Below are 23,808 nucleotides of genomic sequence, written 5' to 3' on the forward strand. Positions count from 1 at the left end.
TTTATCCTCAGTCGCTGAAAATATGACGACGCTGATTGATCGATCTATTTCAGCTCTTGAGGACGAAAATTCAGGGGAAATGATAATTAATTTTATTATATTAATGAAGTGGTGAACCACGATGAGACGAATCATTTGTTAACCGCATTTTCGGGAAATATCTTCGAACCTAAGGGAGATAGCGAATTTTTTGTTGAAACATTTGTTGTATAGTATTTTTTGAATATAACTTGCTGGTAGTTTTTAATTGTTTATGTTGTTGATTATCACTGACGATTGACTTTAGTTTATTCAAGCGACGTTTCATACAATTTCAATCCACTCGATGTCAATTTGTTCATTGGGACATTCTCTATCAATTCAGCAGACATTTTTGTTTGGATAAATCCAGTAATGAGTTATGAGTGTTTGTTTAAAAGTTGATTGGCATTGTCGAGTGATAACGCAGCGATTAAAATAAAACTACGAGTTGATAAGTAGGAACGACGCAGGATAAATCGAGAGAACGTTACAAAGAACAACGTTAATGCAATTGAAATCAGATGAAAAAAAGTTGATTGAGATTGAGATTTTTTAATTAAGTGATCGATTAGGAATATTTAGACGTCTCGATGAATGACTGTCGATATTTATTGAATCGATAAATTTCAGTTGTGTTACACTCAACTGAATTTTATGAATAAAAGTCGAGGGAAATATGTCGATTTACTCGATATGATGTTATCTCGAGAGCTTGGGATTTTAGGGGAAAATGTTGGGAGATATTTTTGGTAGGAAATTAGCGTCATTGATTAATGATTTTAAATAATCTCATGACATTCCAAAGAATCGACTTTCCTTTATCATATTTTCTTGCCCATTGCAACGATAATTTGTAATTAAATTGAAGATAATAATTCAGGAATTCTAATTCGATAACAATTTTCTTGGCTGAACAGTTGGATCGCCTTCATATCATTATATTAATTTATGGAATCTCCACAGGACAAGAGAATCACTGTCGTCGATGCACTGGCCCATCCGTATCTGGACGAAGGCAGACTGAGATATCACTCGTGCATGTGCACGTGTTGTTACACAACGAGCGCTGGCATGAGACAGTACACATCTGACTTCGAACCAGCGACATCACATCCATTCGATGATTTGTGGGAGAAAAAATTGACGAGTGTGCAACAAGTGAAAGGTAATTTTGGTGGAGGGAAGAGATCATAGTCGTGTTCACGAGAAAAAATTTTTTTTTTGTGGAAGAACTAAAAATTGAGTGTCCATTTTTTCTTCGAACACATTTCCCTCTGTATCTCGTCACCTGGATGATCTGGACCTTCCATTTTCATGCCATCAGGAAGGTGAGGAAATTGGCGATGAAATCCACTGGTTTTGAACTGATTTTGCTCCAGAATTCATGTTTATTATAAAAAAAAGATATTTAGTGCTTTTAAACGTTCTCGTCGACGTTTAAAAGGGGCCCAAAACCAGTAGATTTCACCAGGAGTTTCCCCAGCCGTGGCAGGGCATTGGAGTCTAGAGTCTGGCACCTCAGGAACACGAGATATTGAGAGAATAAAAAATTTGGCTCTTTGATGATTTTTAAAATTTTTAATGATGGATTTCTGGTTATTATTTTTGCAGAGGAAATGCACAAATTCATTGCAGAGCAGTTGAACACATCACGTGTACCACTCTGCATAAATCCTCAGTCAGCTGCATTTAAAAGTTTCGCGAGGTAAATATCCAATGAGTAAGAATTATTTCATTTTTTTATTTCTATTTGAGAGGTCTCCCTGTTGTTGGTTGAAATGAGAAATCACCAATTGCCTCTCCAGTATTGCCAGCCAGTTACTGACTGCTGACAGAATTTTATCATTTGCCACATAATATTCTTTGAAATGTCAACATTAATGTATTCTGAAGTCACCAGTGTAAATATCAATACTTCGTATTTTCTAATGAAAACATCACAAAAAATCCGATAAAAAATTTTCAACTATGAAATTCGCATTGAAATGGTGCGAATTCAATTCTAGAATTGAAACCCCTTGATTTTTCAAAATCATTAAAGGAGGAAAACTAAAGAATTGAACCAATCGTCTTGTCAATTCAACCATCCAGAGACAGACCACGACAACCCCATCAGGTTCGAAAAAATAAACTAAAAAATGCTTCCACTCGGAGGCCCAAGACCTGACATTAAAATTTCATTAATGAAAAAAAATCTCCCAAAAATAGCAAAAAAGGAAATATTTTGTGTTTTTTTTACCTTTACTTGTCCCGTGTTTCAAGTTAGAGCAAGCCGTTGCCGCCAAGCCAGCAATCTACGTGCGCCGCGTATACGTACACAATAACTACCAAACTACCCTGAATGTGACTATCTACTAGCTGCTCGGCTACCTACTATCGTCTACTACCATCTAAAGCCAAAAAAAAACTAGAAAAAAGATGAAAAAATTAATGCCAATTTTTTTGACGATTTTGAGAGAAAAATATAATGAAAATACTAGAGTTTATCAGCAATATGTCGTCCACGCAAGCCTCGCTCGCTGAGGTACTCACTTTTAAACTTTTTTCCATTCTTTCACTGTCGTTTTATCATTTATTTAGCCATTCTTAATCAATTCTTTCATCATCTTTTGATTAATAATATCATGTTATTTATTTTTATTGTTCATCACTCCTTTGTTGATCGATTTTCGTTTTAGTCGATGTGATTTTTTCAAAGGGAATTTTTTATGAATAAAAAGTATTGAATTTGAATTCTCTTATTGTTTAGACTTTCGAATTTTTCAAATCAAAGTTTTTTGTCGATATTCAAGGTTTTCAATTTATTAGTTAAATCATGAAAACAATTTATTCCAATTTTGTTGATTTGTTGGTTTCCATAATTTTTCTGAAACTCCGTCCAATTCTTTTGGGATTTTACTCAATTTTTTTACAGTTTAAATATTGCAAAACAGTTATTTATAATTTGTTTTCAATTCCAAATTCGTTGAGAATGGTCAAAGATTTTTTTCCAGTTCAAAAAACAGTTTTTATTAGAATTTTCGATTGTTTTTCAGTTTTTTAGGAGTAAAATCGATCAATATTGATTCATTTATTGTTATGAACATTTAACTCACACGTAAAAATCCCTCTGTGTTGGTTGCAGCGGCGATTCGAGCCGGTCGATACGCCAAATTAATTGTTTAATCAATTAATTGATTGAAATATTGATTAATAGACATTTTATTAGAAATTCACTAGTGAGACAGTAATGTTATTGGATTTTAATCCTGTAGATATGTCAACTATTAGAGTTAGTCTTCATCATTAATGAGAAATTGATTGATAGTTTATTGTTAACAACGTAATCCGATCGAATTGTCGATGTAAATAATCCCAGGGGTTTATGCAGCTCGAGTCATGAATTTTAATTAAAAAACTTTGATGCTCGGTATCTCGTGAACGAATTGAGGCAGAGCAATGAGTGTGGCGTGAAAATGAAAATAATTTCATGCTTCTTCAAATGAGCTTCCACTCATTCGAATCGATCAATTAGTTCCCAAGAAAACTCTAATTAAATCCATTTCATTAATATTTAAAGAATCGCTGAAAAAGTTCTGCTTTTTCGTCTTCAGAATTTAAAAACGTCGTAAACGAGGGAAAAAATTGTTGATGTTCCCTGAAAAGCTGTATAAATCCCCCACCCTTAGTGTCCACCACTGTAAATACCCCTTCCCTCACAACCATTTCTCACCCATCGGTCAAAACCCCATAAAAATCGTCTAACAAAATGTTTTCAATCAATTTTTCCAGCTCAACAGTGGCGCATCCCTCGGAATTACCGCCCTCACCGCACCAGTGGGAGTGATCCCACGCACCCGCACCTCCAACAATCATCATTAAACACAACAAAAAAAAATAATTAAAACGAGCCAAGAGAGACAATAGACTGCCGAGCACTTGTAGACTCGATTTTTTTTTTCTCAAAAAAGGAAAAAAAAATTCTCAATTTTTAGTTTTAAATGCGAGAAAAGAATCTAGATGATTTCACGAACAGGATTATTTCTCATGTATGTACATAGGCGTTTATTATAGAGGATAACGAGACTGCGAGGGGAGGAGGGGTAGATTAATTACCGACAGCGATTAGTACACCTCGTGGAGAATTCCAAACGAGCAAAGAAAGCACTTTTTTTAGAAATAGCGGATTATCTAGGAAGATATTGGATGCTCGGGGGTCAATATGACCCCATCAGATAGATCGGAAAATTTCCGATTTCAGGGTCTGGTTTTGAATCCATTTTGCACCAAGGGTTTGGTGGATAATGAGGAGAGTGATCGCGAGAGGAGAAAAAATGTTTTTGTGAATGTTAAAACACCCCCTTATTTGTCTTTCAATATCTGGAGAAGGGGAGGGGCTAAGGGACTTATTTTTTTTTGCAAATGATCGGAAATTTTCCTGGTTTTGAGATGAAGATTTTATTTGAATTGGACTGAACGTTATCAAGATATAAGGGCGGAAGTGATTAGGGAAATTCTCCACTTGAGTGAATGGGGGGGTATTGATAGTTATGGCCAGTTTCTTTCATTAATCGGAGGGTAATTGATTAATTGGAGGGGTTCTTTAGAGCAGGAGGGGACTGGCGGGGGCTCCAGGATTTTTCCCCAGGGGGCTAGAGGAGGCAGAACGGGTGCCGAGAGGAAAAATGGCGTTTTGGCTAGTGTATCTATTGTATAGAAGAAATATTCGTAGTCTGGGGTCATTAAAGGGTCTAGTTATGTGCAATTTCCATGTGCAAAATGGAAAAGGTCTTGGGAAAATTGAATATCCGATGAGAAATGGAAAATAGTGGGGCAGCATTTTGATTTTGTTGGATTTATCGATTTTTCTGGGAAAAATTTTGTCGAGTTAGAAGCGGCGGACCCTGGGGCTTAGATCTGGGACATTTCCTGGATTATTATTTTCAAGTTAATTAGTAATTATCGTTGCAATTAGAGAGGAGAGATGATTTAGGAGGAAGTGGATTCTTTTGAATGTCATGAGATTATTTAAAATCAGTAATTAACGACGATAATCCTCTACCAAAAATATCTCTTGACATTTTTGCCTGAAATCACAAACTCCTGAGATAACAGCGATATTAACAAATCGACAAATTTTCCTCGACTGTTATTCATAAAGGTCAGTTAGATGTAACACAACTGAAATTCATCGAGATAATAAATATGAACAGTCATTCGTCGGGATTTTTGAATATTAATAATCATTCAGTCTTAACGTTTTCCACAAGTCACTGTTTCGATACAATTTTAATGTCATTGGCCTCGCGTTATTTGTGTTTTTCATTTAATAATTTATAATTGTACGGTATTTGTTGTATTTTCGTGGAATATTGCCAATTAATTATTCCCCAAATAGGACTAATTCGTCAAAATAACACAAACAGAAGCGAAAGCGTTAAAATTGTGTGAAATGTCTGACTCGAAAAAGCCCGATTGATCTAGTGATTATCAAATCACAAAAATCACAAAATCAAAAATCAAATCACTTCACTCCTAAATTAATCACGTGTTTTATATGTCGCACTCGAGCATATCAACGAGGAAAATCCCGATTTTCCCAACGAATTATCCCCTCCGAAAATGCGATTCAGGGGAGTTCATGACTCGAGCAGCTAGCTTAAGAGATTTTTAGCATTTTTTTCCTTTCCTCTGTTTTTTCCGCGGAAGAACAATGTTAGAAAGGAGTTCCAGGTATTTTTAATTAATTAAGACGGATATCTGTCCGGAATTCATCTTCCTTGTGTCATCATTCGTTCTGTCATATGTAAATAATCATTGCACGTGTGTAAATAGTTTTTATCGGGGAGAATTTTTATTTTCGTTTTTGATTGAACTTTGAGGGGAGGACTGGAGAGCTGCAAATTTAATTTGGGATTTTTTATTTAATTGTTTACTACTTTTTGTTTGTCGAAATTCAGTAGCGAAGGGGTAAACTAGATGTCACTTTTAACTAGTGACCAGTTTTTGGTGAATATCTCGAAGACTAGGGCAATTAGGAAATTTTTTATCAGGACCATTTTTGTGGAGCGAATGAAGCTCTACAACAAATGTCATGAGGAAGATTTCGCCATCTCTTTCAGATCTTGAGATATTGCTCAAAAACTCGACTCAGAAATGAGTCAATCTATCTCGTTTTACCAATTCTCTCAAAAAACTTTAAAATATCAACAAACGCAATACATATTCACATTAATTATCGTGACTGATGAGGCCATTCTGCTCTTTGAAGTGAACTTCTATATTTGAAAATCGGCCATAAATTTTCCAAAAGATCTCCGGAACCTGACAAAAGCAATCAAAAATCGGACCAAAAATTCTCTCAAAACCGTACGAATTGATAAAATTCCTTCATCATTCGTTGGTAATCACCTCTGTGTGATGACAAAACCTGTAAATAGTTTCAATGCAGCCAGTAAGCAACAAAAAATCGGGAACGCGTGCAGCAAATCATAAAGTCCCCATAAACGACGAAAAAAAACGCAATTTTAGCCGTTCCTGCCAATAGACCCAGCAGATCGCTGCCGATTACTCTGTAATTACCCACAGACTAATCACGAATGAAATCATTGAGTAGGGGAGGATATTCTCATAATGAAAATCAGAAAGAACCGATTGTGTAATTATATGAGAATTAAATAAATGAAAAAAAAAACTTAGAATAGAATTTATTTCCATTAGTGGCTTTGTACTTTCAATTTTGTCATTTTTCCTACTTAGGTGACAAAATAATCATTAGAATTGTGTAATTAATATTGAAAAATTATCTCTCCGTTGATTGAAGAGAAAAACAAAAATTGATTATCGATTTTTTCGTGATTTTTACATTTTTTGGAAGAATAAATGAAAAATAAAAGGAGAAGGGACAAGAATATGGGGTTAATAATGACCCCAGTCGATAGATCGGAAAATTTCCATCAGAATTTTCAGAAAACAGTCGTTTTGGCCCAGTGGTGCAGAAAATACCACCAAAATAAGAGTTGGTTGAATTTATCGTGTGGGCCCATTTTTGGGCCCTACAACTGTCTTTCGGGGACCCCTGTTTCACTAGTCTCAGACCGTAGTGTAGATGTTCCTGGATTCGTCTGAGAAATTTCACAATTAGGGCCTTCTAATCGTGAGGTTATGGCCCTAAATCAGGCCCTAAAATTTTACTTTGTGGACGAGTGTAACAAATGATTTTTTTTCAACTTGCGAGGGAGCCAGAAGCGTAAAATGAAACGATTTTGAATGAAAAATTAGTTGAAAGTGTACAGGATGTGATTTGCTACTCGTTATGACTCCTTCAGCTATTAAAAATCACGAAAAATCGATCGATAATTGATATAACTCCAGAGATAATGACAATTTGCCTTGATTATGGAACGTGGAGCACTGATCCCACCCCAGAAATTCCAAATCCTGTGAAAAACCCCAGAAAATTCCCAGGGATGGATAAGAATGACGAGATAGTAATTAATGGATGAAAGAATTGATTAATTGATGGAGAAAATTGAGGGCCCAATAAGGAGTTTAAATTGGTTAATTAATTACTTATCATTAATCGATAGTTACTGATGATTGATTGAGGCTTGTCACTACATTACTCAGTAAAAGAGATTCACAACCGCTGATTATCGTTCGACACTTGTTAATTGTCGATGAATCCTCGTTAATTAAGGAATTTATCAATTAATGAAGTTGATTAATCAATCAATATCTTGGGAGTAGAAATGATTCTAGGAACTGGGGAGTTATGGTGTACCCCACAAAATCCCAGTGAGAAAGACAAAATATTAATGAAAAATCATAAAATTGATTAAAGAATTAATTAATTAATTAAGAGGGAAAAAATAATTAAAAACAAATGATGTCGCTTCCTGAGTAGTGAAAAGAAAAATTCGTAGAAATTTTTGCCAGTGGATAATTAATAATTAAGAGTAAACAGTGTGATGACCTGTCGTTAGTAACTAAGAGGCCTTAATTATCACATTTTAATTAATGAATAATGGAAAAAAAAAACAAAATAATTGAACTAAATGGTGACAAAAAAAATAAAGTAGTAAAACACAGAAAATACAAAATGTAGTGAAGAGTTGATCGGGAGAGAGCAATGGCGACCGATGAGATATAGATATGTACATTGTAAGATATAAGAGGGTGATAAACATTCATGTAAATAAATCTTTGCACTTGAACACAAGGAATAATTAATTAATTGAGGAACTTTTAATTAAGCCACAAGTGATTATTTCCTCCATCACTGCCAGTACCAGAAGTGACTGGAATTATTTCCGAATTTTTTCTGTAGTTAATTAACTCGATGAGAGAAGACACTGGGATCCTCTTTCGATTTTAATCGATTTCTCGATTTTTTTTTTTCAGTCGATTAGTCGCAGCCGAACAATCGATATTGTGATCGAAAAATCGAGGTCATGGTTGAGGAAATGACATCACAGTCGAGTAATGGCTTGTAAAAATCGATTTTTCCAAATCGTTTATAGATGAAAATCATCGATTACCATTGATCGATTAAAACCCAGGAATGGAGTGATTGAAAAATCGATTCAAATAGATGAAAATCGAAATGATGGACCATTTGAAACCGAATAAATTCTCAACTTCTCTCCCTCACAAGAAAAAAATGTAAATACTCCGATTTTCATCGACTAGAAATATTGTATAGCCAAAAAGACACGACTGTAAATACCTATGTGTTGTAAATTTTTCGAAATGAAAAAGTGATAGAAGTTTTCGATGTTGAAGAAGCAAAAGTCTGTACCAATCGATGAATCAATTAAATTCCATCGAATCGACGATAACGAACTGATGCATTATCCCATCGAATAAAGTTTATTGATTGATCGACCCGCTCCGGACTGCGACTTTAATCACCTAAATCTCTCAAAAATAAAAAAATTTGATGAAAAAAAAAACACTAATCTGTAGGTACTAATTAACAATTTAATATTATCTGTGTGTGGTCGAATGTTTTCGAAGATAAAAAAATAAAAAAAATACATAAACAGAAACTATCAATTTTGTTAATTATTTGCTCAACGATTTAATAACTCCGGAAATATGTTTCCTCCTTTAGAATAAAGTTTTTTCGAGTAATCGTAGTAATGAAGAGCAAAAATTGAATGCGAGAATGGGGTAGATATTGCTGAGGAGGAAGTGCAAATCAAAGATCCATTGCAATGATTCACCTAGCATCCTCATAAGTTATTCCATGAAACGGATGTAATAACTTACTCGATTTGCAAATTCACGAGTTGTCAAAAGTCCACAGGGATAAAAATGGTGAACAAAGCTAATGAGGTATAATGAAACTGTTTGCAATGCTGATTAATGATACCCAGTGATGTGGATAGATTGTCATGTGGGTGGTGCACAATGAAGACCCATGAGCCTAGTTGAATTGTCACGTAATTCTCATCTGCAATTGAAAATTTACTTCTAAACTTCAACTTCAGCCCTCATTTTGTGGTATATGATATAACCCTGAAGAACCTCATGAGGATGACATCCCTAAGCATCCCCTAGGTCTTCCCCTAGGGCTTCCTCGGGGATGCTTAAGCCATAATTTTCAAAAATTTATTTTGGAGGATCGAAAGGGTCAAAAGACCGTAAATTCGTTGTGAGGGTCACAGGACCCTTACGAGGACCTTGAGAGACCGGAAAATTTCGACACCAGAATCGGAAAAAAATGACGTTACTTTTTCCCCCTCGAAATATTTCCTCATTTCAACGTATATCCTTCACGTGATCAAATCGATCTCTCGCTGCGTGGTTTATGTCCTTATATGGTATATCCTTTCACCGCAACATGAATTACACCATTACGACACGGGTAATTGTTATTACGCACAATAAAACAGGTAATTTCGATATTTATCAAAAAGTGAGTTTTACCGTTCTCTTTGGCTCGGTTTCACGTAGAAATAACCAAAGACGGGAGTCAATAGTCATCCCAACTTATAGATCAGAAATGCCTACAAATTACTATGTCCATATTAATAAAGGATCGATCTTTTATCGATCCTTTATCAATCTATCTACTAATTCGATTGATCGATCGAAATCACTAGAATTTTCTCGTGATCTGTTGAAGCAAAAACGAAAGCTCAGATCATTATAAAGTTCAACCTAAAAAACCACTTAATGTCTCTTGTTAAATCGCGTGAAATGTTTGTTACCATTCAGCGAAGGCTGAATCTCCTTTTTGTCCGACTAGAGTCAGTAATAGACGTTTAAAATCGATTAAAGATCGACAACTTGATCGAGAATTATCTCTGCATCTACTCCACCAAAACGCACACAATTTTTTTTCAATTTCATGCTAAATTTCTCGACTCATCGTGCGCACACAATCCCATGACCCTGGACGACATATAGAGTCGTCATTCAATGCGTTTCCAATCATTAATGTATCGGAGCGGATGGCAAAAGTCGATTGAGACAAATCGTCGTTCTAGTCGCTGTAGAAGGAGGCCGATTGTTTCATGAAAATGATGGGTTCCGCGTGTGTGAGTATCAAAAGTGCCGCTGATTCTCAACATTTTTTACCTCCCCCCCCCCTCCCCCCACTTTACTACTATTTTTCAACCCATGTGTTTTTCTTACCGCCAGGTTTCCTCCGCAAATAGTCTCTTTGATGTGAAACGTTTCAGAAACTTGAGGTACCGTTGTAAACATCAAGGATTCATGTTTCGCACACAAAGAACAGAAAATAATGACGAAATGTAGGAATGAGCGCAGGTGTCAAGCAGGTGACTGACAAACGATTTTTCTTTATTACACGACTTTTTATTTTTTTTTCCATTCAGTAAAAAAATGCGACGTTTCTAATCAATAAAACCCCTAACAATTCTCCAATTTTCCCCTCAAATCCCTCGAAAGCTCTCCTAGAAAATTCATTCCCCGCTTTTCTTGGGGACGTTCCGCGCAAGCTCTTTGTCAGCTCAACTCCAAAGCTCGTTCTCAACACGAAAAAAAATTGCGAACCAAAAATTTAGAAAGCTCTTCGTCGGAATCAGTGAAAAGCTCCTTCTGAATACTCAGGCGACCGGGAACACCATAAATTCGACAGAGACGAGTAGAAAAAAATCACGATATTGTTGAAAAAAAAATTTAAACTTTAAATTGATGTTAACGAAGAACATTCGTGTGCCAGAGTGAGTGTCTCCTCGATTGCCGTTGGATGCTTTTCAAATAAACTGAGATACGTAACGACTCACGCGGTACATTCGAGAGAGGTTCTCTCGGGTGCGAGACGCCTTTAGTGCCGGTTGCGACGCCATGCCGTGTTACCGTGTGTTTCCAATGCTCTCTCATTACTGAGATCATTTTATCAATTTTTATTTTTTACCCCTACCGAAACCCGTTCTGCCCCGCCTATCGTGAAGCCGGGGAATTCTGTAATTTCGCAAAATGCGGGGGACGAGAGAAGTCACGTGAATCATTGGGAAAATTTTTTTGACAATTTTTTTGTGAAAGAAAATTTATTTCTTCGGGCGGGGAGCTCCAGGGGGACTCGAAGTGTTTGGGAATATGAGGACCACAGTGGCTACCAGGAGCACGAAGCCCTTCCGGAGGACTATAACGGCGCCGGAAGTGGGGGGCACGGAGATGGATTACAGAGGACGCTTTGTAAGTGACGATTTCTAAGACTTTTTTTCATGATTCAGGTTTTGTTTTTGAACTGTATCTCAGAAAGTATCCGGCGGATTGCCATGAGACACAACTCGTTTTAAAGGCCATGGAATTCCCGATAGTTTCAGATGTCGCAACACTTTCTGCGATAATTAGACCTCGAGATATTAGTCCTCGAAGTGGTGATCATCGATTACAGATTTATCGAGGATCTGAGAAATTTGAAAATTGGGGTTTCAATTATTGTGCGATATCTCGAAACCTGACAGGCCGATTTCCGTTGTTCAAAGTTCATGTGAATGGTGAGAAAATCAGCGATCTCAACGTCTGGTTATAATTAGTGGTGGGTCCATTAACGGATTGAGAAATGACTGGTGAAGTTGAGGTTCACGGGTGACAGATAGAGTCCTAAAAAGTGGCTTTTACGTTTTCTTTTAATCTCAATGGGACACGTGTGGAGGTCAGTGCTCCCCACGTGGTATTTTCGGTTGGCTCTCTTCGTCCCTCATTCACCCCCAATTAAATAAAATAATATCCTTTCCACTCCTTCGTTGAAATAAGGTTTTTTATTGCATTTTCTGCGACGTAAGAAATCGCGGAGGGAAAAATATATGTCTTTTAAAGAGAAACGACTCTGTGTTTGGTAATCGGAGACGTGTTTGAGAGGATATAAATACATCTCGTTTTCTTATCGTCCTGGAGTAGCTGAAATGGTACGTTTTTTAAATCATAAATACATCTTTGGCGCTCGGGAGATGTTTTTCAATGTCGTCTTCGTGGAATATCTCCAGTTTCATTGTTTTTCTGAAATTTATCTGGGGCCGATGCACCGATTTTAACGAGATAAATCCTCCTTACAGTACTAGGATGAAAAAGAAGCTTTACGACCGCTCAAAATGCCCAAAGGTAACCCTCACTCTCCCGTAAATAATTGCGTGCTCATTCCTAATTATAATTTTATACTGAACGAGGACGAAAAATGAATAATTTTCGGCCCAGGACGAAAAAAATACTCGAAAGGACTTGCGCTTCATCTCACGCTATTCTCAGATCTCCCCCGAACCCCCACAGTCGCATTAATGGCTGACCACCGACCTAAGATGACCGAAAACATCAACTTTACGTCCTAGTGACCTCTTCCAGAATTGAAAATCAAATATCTCACGAAATAACCGACCGATTAAGATGATCGACAGCTCATTTTAAAGCCTCCCCATTTTTTGACAGCTCGAGATCGAGGCCACCTCATTATACCAATTAGGCGCCCAGTTAATGACCTCCGAAAACCACGAAAATTTCATGGAGGCCATTTCCTCAATTATCTCAGTGTGTAATGAATCGATTTTAACTAATCAAATTTTATTTTAACCTCCAAAAAATTCTCCAGAACTTTCCGCAGACCATAATACGCCCTAATCACTAGTTTTTCATGGAAAAAAAAATTTATGGCGCCGAAAATACTATCGCATTCTGGTGAAAGGCTTTTTTTTTATTTTGAATGAAAATTGAAGTGGGTCGCAGATGAATGGAATTGCGCCCGAGGTATTATGTGCAATGGGATACAGTCTATGGGTTTGCGGGGTGGGAGGAAGGGTGGAGGGAGGGGTGGAAGAGGGGGGTATAGTAAAGTAGCCACTGGTCGTGTGGGCGACCGGATGCGATCTTTCTACTTCTCTCAACAACCGGTTCAACGAGCGTGATCGCAAGGCCTTCGTAATCTATCGACGATGAATTATATCGAACGTCCACTGTCAATTCCACTGTCAATTCCACTGTCTCCGCAACACCTCACCGACAGCCCCACAATTTTTTGGTTAAAAATATATTTAAAAATATGTCAGCACAATTTTCTAATATTTTTAATTTAGAGATTTTCGGCAGTTGGATTTTTTTTAATGAGACTAGCAAATTAATGATGAATTGTTTATCGTAAAAATGAAAAATGGAGGTTTGTATAGAGCTCCATATAAATGTTGGGGAAAATAATATTTAAATTGACGAAAAAAATCGTGAGGTTCGTGAGGTTCAAGGTTCAGATGTTTCCCCCTCTCGCATTCTCATTCCGGTGGTGAAAAAAATTCCTCATTCATAGGAAAAAATGTTCTCGCCATTTTTTTACTGCCAAACAAAGATGTCTGAATCACACTGTTATTTTTGGATAACGAAGTCTCGTATCTAACGAGTGAAAATAGTAACTACCGGGGCGTCAAGGAGGGGTGAGAGTTATATTTGGAATTGTAGACGATTTTTCAGTGCTAGTGCACTCAGTGTTTACGAGAAATCATTTAATTTTCAATTTTTTTTTGAGATTATGTCGCTGACCCTCGAAAAAGTAGATCAAAGACGGTATAACTGATATTATCGGAAAATTTCCAGTTCCGGAAAAGCCGATTTTCTCCCGGAAAAAAAGATTTCCTTCCGGAAAAATTCTGTTATCCCGGGAGCACCGAGCGCTGGGGCAAAATGGGGTCTTTTATAGTTTTATCCTTCAAAGAGGCAATTTTCCAGTTTTCCAATGTCGCAATTTTCATGCCCTCATGACAGTTCCCGTCACAATGATCTAAACATCAAGGGAAAATGATTTTGTAATGAAAATACCGACCTTGTGAGTCTTTCAAGTACAAATTTATTTTTTGCATCTAAGAATAAATCCGTTTGTTTTGCATCGTACTTAGTTATGCGAATCATTCAAAATATACAGAGTGCATGTACTTGCACTCCACACACACCAACACCTTAATATTTTATCTTTGGTAGTGTGAAGTCCCTCAAGAAAAATATTTCCCATATTGCGATTCTAGTCGACCCGAACAAAAACGCGACTATTTCGAATACTAATCGGTTATTTGGACCGAACCCCTGACCAATGCGTTGCCCGGAAGATTTCCGATCCCAAACACTAGTTATGACCCCATTTTGCCCCACACACTCCACTGAAATCGTAAAAAAAAGTTATGTACAACGATCGGCGAAATCAAGCTGGGACAACTACGCCCTCAAATCACAAATTATCGCGACCGAACACTAATTTTGTGAACAGAAAGGAATTTTAGGTCAAAGTTTGAACTTCAGGGGGTGAAACGGGGGACGAATGTTAGTTTTGTCACAAAAATTGGCCAGCAAGTCTATTTTTTCACACCAAACTTGACCTAAAAATTTGTTGATTGTCATTTCCTCCCACATTTCGCTCTCTAGAGGTCCAATTTTATCCAAAATTTCCTTCCCCGTGTACATTGTTAATTGACCACGACGGGGGCAAAATAGGCTAATGACGTGACTCCAGAATCGGAAATTTCCCGAGCTCTTCATTGCCACCCGCTCCACCCAAATCCCTCGGCGTCACCTCGAGAAAATCGTGATTTTCTCAGGGCCAATAATCACCGCATAATCGAACAAAGAAAAATCTCTCATTCTGAAACGATTGCATCGTTAATCTCCGTGCCATCGACACCCACGTGTTTGAATTAATTATACAGCTTTCTCACGACGGTAATTGATGTCGGAATGACTATTATTCATTAATTACAGTCATTACTAAACATTAGAGATGGGAAATAAATTTATTAGATCGAAATGAAAAATGTGTCGACGTCGAAATACTTTTGATGATGCGATTTTTTGTACCAAAAATTCTGAACAAACGCATCTACCAATCGGAGGGGTATTTTTTATAAAAAATCTCGGGTTATTTATATTTTCTCACACGTTAAAACTCCTCCAACACTTTCTCCATCCGTACTAGTCCCTTTTCACATCCGCAAATTTATCATTTATTTATCTCATTGCGAAACAAGAAATTGAAAGAGAAAATAAACTGGAGATTTTAATTTTCATCTCTAACAAAACGATTAATCATCTCTCCGGTGAGAAAAATTCGGTCACGGACGATAGTTAATTAAGAAAATGATAAAATACAATTGTTATGGAGTATGATAGATGGATTAATTCCGAGTAAAGGGGCATTATTCAGTATTAAACTCAACTTGTCGCTGATTTCTTCATCTATTTGCCATTTTTTATTTCTTCAAAAGCAGTAAAAAATTAAACGATAAATCACGGCTTAAGGCCATCTTTTAGGCCTGAAGAATCTCGTAATTGAATGTCAATTACCCAGTTTTATCGCTGCCTCGGGGCGTTAAGCGAATTTTTATTTCGTGGGAATTTCTTGTTTCATTGGTTGAAGTGATGCTGACTGTGCACTAGGGAAATTTAAACATTGTCTGCCCGACGATTGTTTACTCTGCAATTGGGCACGAGTTCTTGGAGTAGGGAATTGCTCACTGGCCTCGATTTTACACTTCAAGTTGACAGGTTTTAATAATTGTGCAATTGTCATGGGAATTGAATGTTTGGTTGATGGGTTTATCAAGGGGGGGGGGGGGGAGTGATAGTTCACATTATGAGGAAGAACGATTATATTTTTTTCTATATTTCCTAGGGAATTTCGCTTTTGTTGTTGTGCTATTTTGGAACTTTTAATTTTTGAATTTTTAAAAATATTTTGAGAACAAATAATTCTACAATTTCAGGTCAAATGTCATGGAAAAGTATTGGGGAAATTTTCCCATAATAATTATACTTTCAGATATTTTTATAAATAGATTAATTAGACATAATTATTTAAATAGAATAAATGAGGGCAAAATGTTGAAAAAAATCAAAATTTTGGTGTTTAGATTTTTTTTAATATCTTCGAAACTAATAGTCCTAGAACTTCAACTCAAATTTCATTGGAAAGCTGAGGAAATTCCCCATAACACCCCTATTTTTCTATATTTTTCCTCATCGATCAGCCGATGACCTGTAATTAATTTACCAAAAACGAAAATTATCCAGCCGGATTGAAATTCCAAATGAAGCGCTGACTACTCATTAGAAAAATAGGATCGGTCGTTCCGAATATGGAAAACTGTAACTCATCGGGAGTGACACATACAAGCATTTGTTGACTCTCATTTTGTTCAATTCTTTGTTCGGAATTCAGAGAGAAAGAATTACAGAAATACGTTGTTTCCTATTCGCTATAAAGAAACTTGAATACTGGAATACTCAGTGGGCGAACGAGTATCCGGGGGACTGTCGTACACACATACAATGAGTGTACAATCCGGTGGAGATTTTATATTCAGGCGCCTGCGTCGCCGACATTAATCTCTATTTTTTTATTCCCATTTTTTTTTCATATTTTCTTTTGTGAGCAAAAAATTAGAAGAAAAATTGGAGATTAAGACGTGTGGGCATCGTGAGAACGAGTCAATAAATCTTGAATTGATTTTTCGATTACTGATTGGAAGATTTGTGATCCAGTTTTGCGAATGAAAAATGGGATTTCTCAAAAGGAGGTTCAGAGGCTCAGGACAGTTGACGTCAAAGAATATGAGAAATTAGAAGTTTTGAAATTTGAAAAAACATAAAAATATTCGTATTCAACGTTTTTCTCTTCAATATTTCCTATATAAAGTCTACTTTTTTCGATATTTTTATCGATTAAATTAAATATGCAATACTCCCACTCCTTACTTTTCCAAAAACCTCCCCTAAAGACATCCCTTCATGACCCTATCCACCCCATTCCAAACTACCCATCACAGTAGTAACATTTACACAGCGAAAAAAAAATATTTTCGCCAAATATCCATTTACACCACGAAAATATTTATTTTTTCATTGTATCACTGATATTGTTCGAGAACATAATCATATTAATTATAATCTCGAGTGAACTCCTGCAATAATCATGAGCATTAAACAATTCACCGAAATTCATCCCCTAAAAAAATCAGAACTTCAGAAAAACGAAATAATTATCAATAGAAATAATTATGATTCAAGGTTAATCAGCAAAAACCTCCTGTAAATTAATATGATTGGTAGGGGGTAATTAGACCGAAGATATGCAATTTTGATAAATTAATACTTCCCCCTGAAGTAAATGAATATTTGCCAAAAATAATTTTTTTTCTCCTCGTACCCCATTTTGAACAGTCGATCCTCGCTCTTTCTCATCATCTCCAGTCCACTGACGGACATTTTTTTAAATGTATAACAATATTGAAACTATTCAATTTCTCGTGTCGTCCATGAAGCAGCTGATTAGCATTCATTAATCATTAATCTTGCCCAGCAAGATGCGCAGAAAGCCACACACGATAGTTGCTCAGATGGTAATAGACAGAGGTTAACACCGACATTGAGATGAGGAGCAACGATAAACTTATCCCCTCCCATCACCCTGGCACTTCATCACACTCTTGTCTTTATTTCTCACTTCTCATTACTTTACGACTCGTCCCTAATTCGGCACGTCCCGTCTAGCTTTATAATTAACCAGAGCCAATCAACGGGGTTTACATTTCATTCGACAATTTTTACATCTTCGCGGGGGCACTGAGGACTATTAATCCGATGGTGTCAATTGACCGTCGCAATTGCCGTTCACTTCCTTATTTTCGCGATTTTGCATTTATTCATCATGAAATACAGTGACGAAGTCGTTAAACGAGACAAGTCCGTTTCGACGAGTGGTCCGTTTTGGGTGAATTTAGGTGATTTCACCGCGGACAACTCATAGGAAGAAAAGTCATCTTAGAGCGCATTGATCCCCGAGAAAAATCAATTTTTTAATCAATTTTATCTGGAGATGTGCGTAAAACTCCAATAACACACGCTAAAAAGTTACTTTTTCGTACAGTGGGATGAAATGATTTATTTGGAAGCTAATGCAGACCACGAATTTTTGGTACTCGAGAGATTTATAACACGAGTTAAATAGTACATTTTCGATGGGACTGCGGAAGACCATATGAAGCCCGGAATAATGAAATTTTTGTGACGCTGTCCGTAAAAGTGAGTTTTTCGACCCGCTTCGCGTCAAAAAAAAGTCTAATGCTCGCAAAAAAGTATTTTTTAGCTCCAAAAATCATACTACTCATCTTCTGCTCTCGCTTTAACCCTCCCCCGAGTCAAAAACTCCTTTTCCACACTCGTCCCAAAATACCATATTTCGGAATGTGACGTCACAGCCGCCTGCGTTGGAAAATGCCTTTACTGTCGTGTTACGTACGATATTTTACCCCCCGAAGTCTTGAAACCGCGATGCGACGGAGCGAAGTGGGTTTAGACTCGTGGATTTCACGTCCTAGGCACATAAACCTCACTTTTTGTACCGCGTGGCGAAATAACATCGTTTTAACCCAGAGAAGTCGAATAAAAGTCTTCCTTGATATCTATTGAGAAGTCATCAAAGGAGTCAGGGTAAAAAGCTCCAAAAATTTTATAACAAATTGAATAATTTTTAATTTCCATATCTACGAATAATTCTGAAAATATCCGCTTCTGAATATGTAATCGCTCGGCGGCGCATGCGCTCCCTCAGAGACTGAAGGTCTTGAGCTACTTTCTTAAACAAATGATAACGTCTGGAGAATTGCAAGTCGCAGAGACGTGAGTGAAAAAAAACACTTTATTAGTCATAAAGATCCCTTGATTGTTCACGCTCCATGACTCGAGGACTTCTTGATAGCTGTAAATATATTTTTTAAATACGAGAATAAGGACGTGCCTTTAAAAACATAACCTCAAGTCCAATAATTCAACATTCATTATCTCCGGAAGTAATAGAGCTAGAGAAGTCACTGGCGTCTCAAAAGTTCGCGTTTTGCTGCCGCTTTTCCCGGGCATTTGAAGCCCAATGGGCTTCGTAAAAATTCCCTCCCCAACCCCAGCTCCATTCATAACCTCACATAGATGAAATAAAAAAATGTCGACTCGCCCCTTCCGGGCGTCCCAAACAAATCCCATCAATGGATTTAATTATTTTAATGCTCCCACACCTCTCAGGTGTTCCCATTGACACTCCAAACACAATCAGAATCAACAGAATGAATGAGCCGAAGCGGTAAAAAATATCGTCTCGATTATCTTTTGAGTATAAGTTAAGTAGATTTATCCTATCCGCATAATCAATGATTTTATGGTTTTTCTAATTAGCGGAAAATGAAAAAAAAAAATTGAAAGAAAAAAATGATTGAGAGATGCCGACGATGTTTTGAATGTGTCAGGGACGATGGAACATTAAATGTGGTAATATGCATTTTATGAGGTGCGTTCTATGCAGAAAATTAAGTGCAGATGATAATTTGATATGGCGGGGTGCGGAGGGGCTCATGTCTGTAGGTATTTCTCCTACGCTTTAACGAGAATTGATGTTTCCGATGGTTAAGTGTCAAGACTTTGACGCCTGAACAGGAAATTGCAGTCGTTTGTTACGAAAATTGTGGAAATTTTCAAATGGAAAAATTCTGATGACAAATTTTTTTACAGTTTACAGTTACTCTTGGTGGAAAAGGTTCCAGGTAGTGAACGAAACCGAAAATTTTCGCGTCTACGAAATGGTGGGGGGACCATGTTTTTTTTTGAGGAAGTGATTTTTTGAAAATTTGGGTTGTTTGTAGTGGAATGAACTCCGCTGAACCGAGAAGTTGGAAGCGGCTCGTGCGCCCTGGATTGTGTTTATTGTGTTGAATCAGCGGGGAATTGATAGACGTTTGCAGTTTTAGCGACCCACTTGCCATGCGAAACCTATTGGCTCGTGTATTTTAAGACGTATTATTTTTGTCGGAAATGGAGCAAAAATGATTTTTTATACTTCGAGACGATTCCTAATCTAATTCAAAATCCGCCAACCAACAGGTCATTCTCTTCACCGCCTCGATATTTTCATATTTTGACTATTGTTTAAATAATTTTCACGCACTCAGATTGCCAATCAAAATTATAAACAGTCAGACACCGAAAGAACTCGAGAAAAAAAACTAATCCATTAATTTTTGGTCCGTCACTTTTGCTCACAAATTCGCTCACAAAAAATCTTGAGCTCATCACCTTTTCCCAGTTTGAATCTTCCCGCCATTCATTTTACTATAAATAAATTAGCGTGGAGATTCGTTTTCATTTGTCTCTGCTCCCAAAACCGCGCAAAAGTCGTAAACATGGCTCCAGGAGTCAAAAAGGGGGGTCCGACTGCCCTTCAAACGGAAGTGAGGACTGATGATGAATGGCAGGAGGTTCTGAGCCGCGAAGGCCTGGTCCTAGTCGACGTTTACTCCGAGTGGAGTGGACCGTGTGCCGCCATGATATCTACGCTCAGAAAAATCAAAATGGAGGTGGGGGATATGTTAAGTTACGCAGTGGCTCGGAACGATGGTATCCAGGACCTCGAGCGGTTCCGGGGGAAGTCGGAGCCCACGTGGATGTTCATTGAGAACGGAAAAATGGTGAATCTCTTTTTTGGAGCGAATTGTCCGAGATTTACAAAATTTCTCCTCGCTGAGGTCAGGCGGGTGCAGGAGGGAGAGGAGCCCGGTTGGTCACTTCCTGTGAGCGAGAGAGGGCCCGAGGAGAGTGTGAAGTTCGCTCGAGAAGAGAAAATCAGGTATTTGAGAGTAAATTTTACAGGAACTTGAAAACCGCAGATGTCTTTCGACTCCTTCAGGTTCAAAAAAATAAAATTACACGTTAGGATATCATTCCAAAGGGTGAAATCCCATCTCAATGTTTCTCACGGTTGAACTCACAAAATCTATTTCCGCTCACAGAGGATTTTCTCCGCCATTTTTAATCGCACGAGGTGGTATGAGTGCTCAAAATAACCGTTGATAGATGGGCTTTCCCGCTATAATGAGTAATTCATCGATAGGCTCACTCTAACCCGCACTTTTGACGTTGGAAACCAAAATTTTTTTCGTGCTCACGCAGGCAATCCCTAATGAACAAGCAGCTCGCCAAGATCGAGGGGGAGAAGCGTGCGGTCTACGAATCGTATCTCTACTACATGATGTGCGAGCTATCAGAGGAAACAATACTGATGTTGTACCCCTGGGTGTTTCTCGACGACGCCGGGTACCCAAAAGACAAAGACAAGTGTCCGCCATACAAGGAGTTGATTTACGGCCTCCTTCCTGACCGTTTCGATGTTCTCGAGCAAAGTAGAATACAATTGACCGAGGACATGATCAAGAATATGTTTATCGAGACTGACATTCTTATCACTCATGATATGATCGAAGGTGATTAATAATTTTCCGTACCCTCTCAATTTTTTGACGTTATGTTGCAAAAAAAAATTCCATTTGCCCTAAACAATGACTATACTGATAAATAGGATATTTTTTGGGGGTTAAGGTCTGGTGGAGAACAAAATATTAGCCATGCGGCTTAAGGCTCGGCCCCCACCCTCCGATTGGCCCGTTCCCTACCCCTTCAAATGCCCGGAGGAAGATCAGAAGTGCCCGATGAGGGCGATCAACGATGTTGAGAATTTCCTGGCCCTTATTCTGGAGGAACAACCCTCTGGGGAAGACAAGGAAGGGGAAGTGGCCCTCAGCTACGTCGAAAGGCACACGTGCGAGGTTAGACGAAATGAGGGGGAGGATGAAGAGGAGGAGGGGAGGGATGTGGTGTATCCTGCTATTTTCTACCCCCCACAAGTAATTAAACTATTTCAAGAGTAATTCGTAATGGCTTGAAACCTCCCTTTATGACTTCTCAAGGGGATTAACTCGCACTTTACGGCCTCGGCCGTAAAATTGATTTTATAGTCATGGAAGACGAGTTTGATTAATTCAAATTCTCGTTCTAAAATCCGTGACGTAGGTCCTCGCAACATCGAGGGAGGGATGATTTTACTGATACCTTGAGAAGACGTAAAATTTCATTTTAGTGCCTGGGATGAAAAAGTTCACTTTTTAGTTGTGTTTTTCTTCAGGCCAGGAATAAAGTGCACGTGTTCAAGACATTGTTCCCGGCTTATTTGGAAAAATCTCATCCTTATGAGGAGCCAGTGAAGCTCGCACCCTTGTGTTCATTCAAATTTGAATCGGTTCAAGGGAAAATCGTTTTGGAGCTTTACAATCAGTTTTTGGAGGTTGTAGAGAAGTTCGGGGTGTTCGAGTTTGATGACTGGAGGGCGAGGCGAATAGCATCGGCTCCCGAGGATTTTATCGACAAGGTTTACCCATTTGATATCTTATTTCAATCGCAAGCTCTTAATTATAAATGTTTATTTCATGAGATATTTTCATTCAAACGAAGAAGTGGAGTTTTTCGGACGATAAGTCGTGGCGAAAAGTGCAGTTTACGGACGGGTATCGCGACTTTTCATTGTAATATAATTTTAGATTCAAACGAAAACTGGAAACGAGATTTTCTTGTTCGTCATTCGTCGAGTCGACGAAGACACTTTTCTATCGTTCGCTGGGAGCGATCCCCTCGAAATAGAAGAGGACGAGGAAAAAGTCAATGAAATTCTGGATTTCTTCTTCCCTGAGGGCGCTCATGACTATAATCCTGATTTAGTTCATGTTGATGACACTTACGATGAATACTTCGACGCAAATGATGAGGAAGAGAATTATTATGATGAAGAATTTCTGGAGAATCATAAATTTTCAATTTACTGATCCTTTGCCAACCCAAAATGAGAAAAAAGCAAGAAAATGATTTTTGAAAATTTTAGAAACTTGTTAAAACACAAATGGAATATATCTCTTATATATTATATGTTAATTAACTCTAATGATTAAAACAAATCTGGACTCCTTGAATTTTTTATTGGAAACACTTTTTTTAGATTTTTTCAAAATTTATCAAAGAGATTTATCCAGAGAATTTTTTTTCATTAATTCTGAACATCTTCACTCATGACTAGAATGGAATTACGCAAACAATTACACAATAACTCTCATGCTGCAAAAAACCGAAGACAAATAAACAAACGTTGAGACACGAGTGAAAAAGAGGGAGCGAGACTGACTAGCATCAATCACACTCTTACATTCCACCTTTGTCTTGAAATTTTTTTTCCACATTTTAGTCCTTCACTCCCCCCTCCATTTTTATTAATCGACCATTTTACCACATGAGGCCGTGGAACAAGGTCACGTTGAGATTCCAGACGAGATAATTCTTCATTTTTATTATAAATAATTCAAAACTACAGATACCATTAATTTTTGTGCCTCACGGAAATGCATTTGCGGAAAGAAAAAAACGATTTCCATGCACTTGATGAAAATCCGTCTCACCCCTCTGTACTTTTTAATTAACATCCTATATTCCTGAATATATTATTATTAA

General features: G+C 37.5%; 3 protein-coding genes across 9 annotated transcripts in view; all 3 read left to right on the forward strand.

Moving 5' to 3' along the window:
* LOC135165876 (serine/threonine-protein kinase NLK) overlaps positions 1-9,050 on the forward strand; it is a 35,028-nt gene extending 25,978 nt beyond the window's left edge. Inside the window, exons 8-11 of one of the 5 annotated variants that reach the window (XR_010299590.1) lie at positions 985-1,186; positions 1,633-1,726; positions 2,284-2,545; positions 3,793-9,050. Coding sequence is in view for 3 of the 5 variants with exons in the window: in XM_064127636.1 (XP_063983706.1) it covers positions 985-1,186; positions 1,633-1,726; positions 3,793-3,847 (351 nt within the window). In the remaining 2 variants the exon portion in view is untranslated. Of the gene's footprint in view, positions 1-984; positions 1,187-1,632; positions 1,742-2,283; positions 2,546-3,792 lie in introns of all 5 variants that reach the window. The other 4 variants (XR_010299591.1, XM_064127639.1, XM_064127636.1 and 1 more) reach the window with 4 other exon arrangements.
* Positions 9,051-11,324: 2,274 nt separating this feature from the next.
* Sarm (Sterile alpha and Armadillo motif) overlaps positions 11,325-23,808 on the forward strand; it is a 33,818-nt gene continuing 21,334 nt past the window's right edge. For 2 of the 3 annotated variants that reach the window (XM_064128399.1, XM_064128400.1), the window contains exon 1: positions 11,326-11,670. In XM_064128399.1, the coding sequence (XP_063984469.1) occupies positions 11,572-11,670 (99 nt within the window). In that variant the 5' untranslated portion in view covers positions 11,326-11,571. Of the gene's footprint in view, positions 11,671-23,808 lie in introns of all 3 variants that reach the window. The other variant, XR_010299647.1, reaches the window with a different exon arrangement.
* On the forward strand, positions 20,562-23,593 carry LOC135165721 (uncharacterized). Its single transcript, XM_064127292.1, has 5 exons — positions 20,562-21,106; positions 21,430-21,740; positions 21,856-22,160; positions 22,439-22,681; positions 22,851-23,593. Exons 1-5 carry the CDS (start codon positions 20,664-20,666, stop codon positions 23,130-23,132), a joined length of 1,584 nt encoding a protein of 527 aa, XP_063983362.1. The 5' UTR covers positions 20,562-20,663; the 3' UTR covers positions 23,133-23,593.

This window comes from Diachasmimorpha longicaudata, chromosome 9 (genome assembly GCF_034640455.1).
Source record: "Diachasmimorpha longicaudata isolate KC_UGA_2023 chromosome 9, iyDiaLong2, whole genome shotgun sequence".
NCBI lineage: Eukaryota > Metazoa > Arthropoda > Insecta > Hymenoptera > Braconidae > Diachasmimorpha > Diachasmimorpha longicaudata.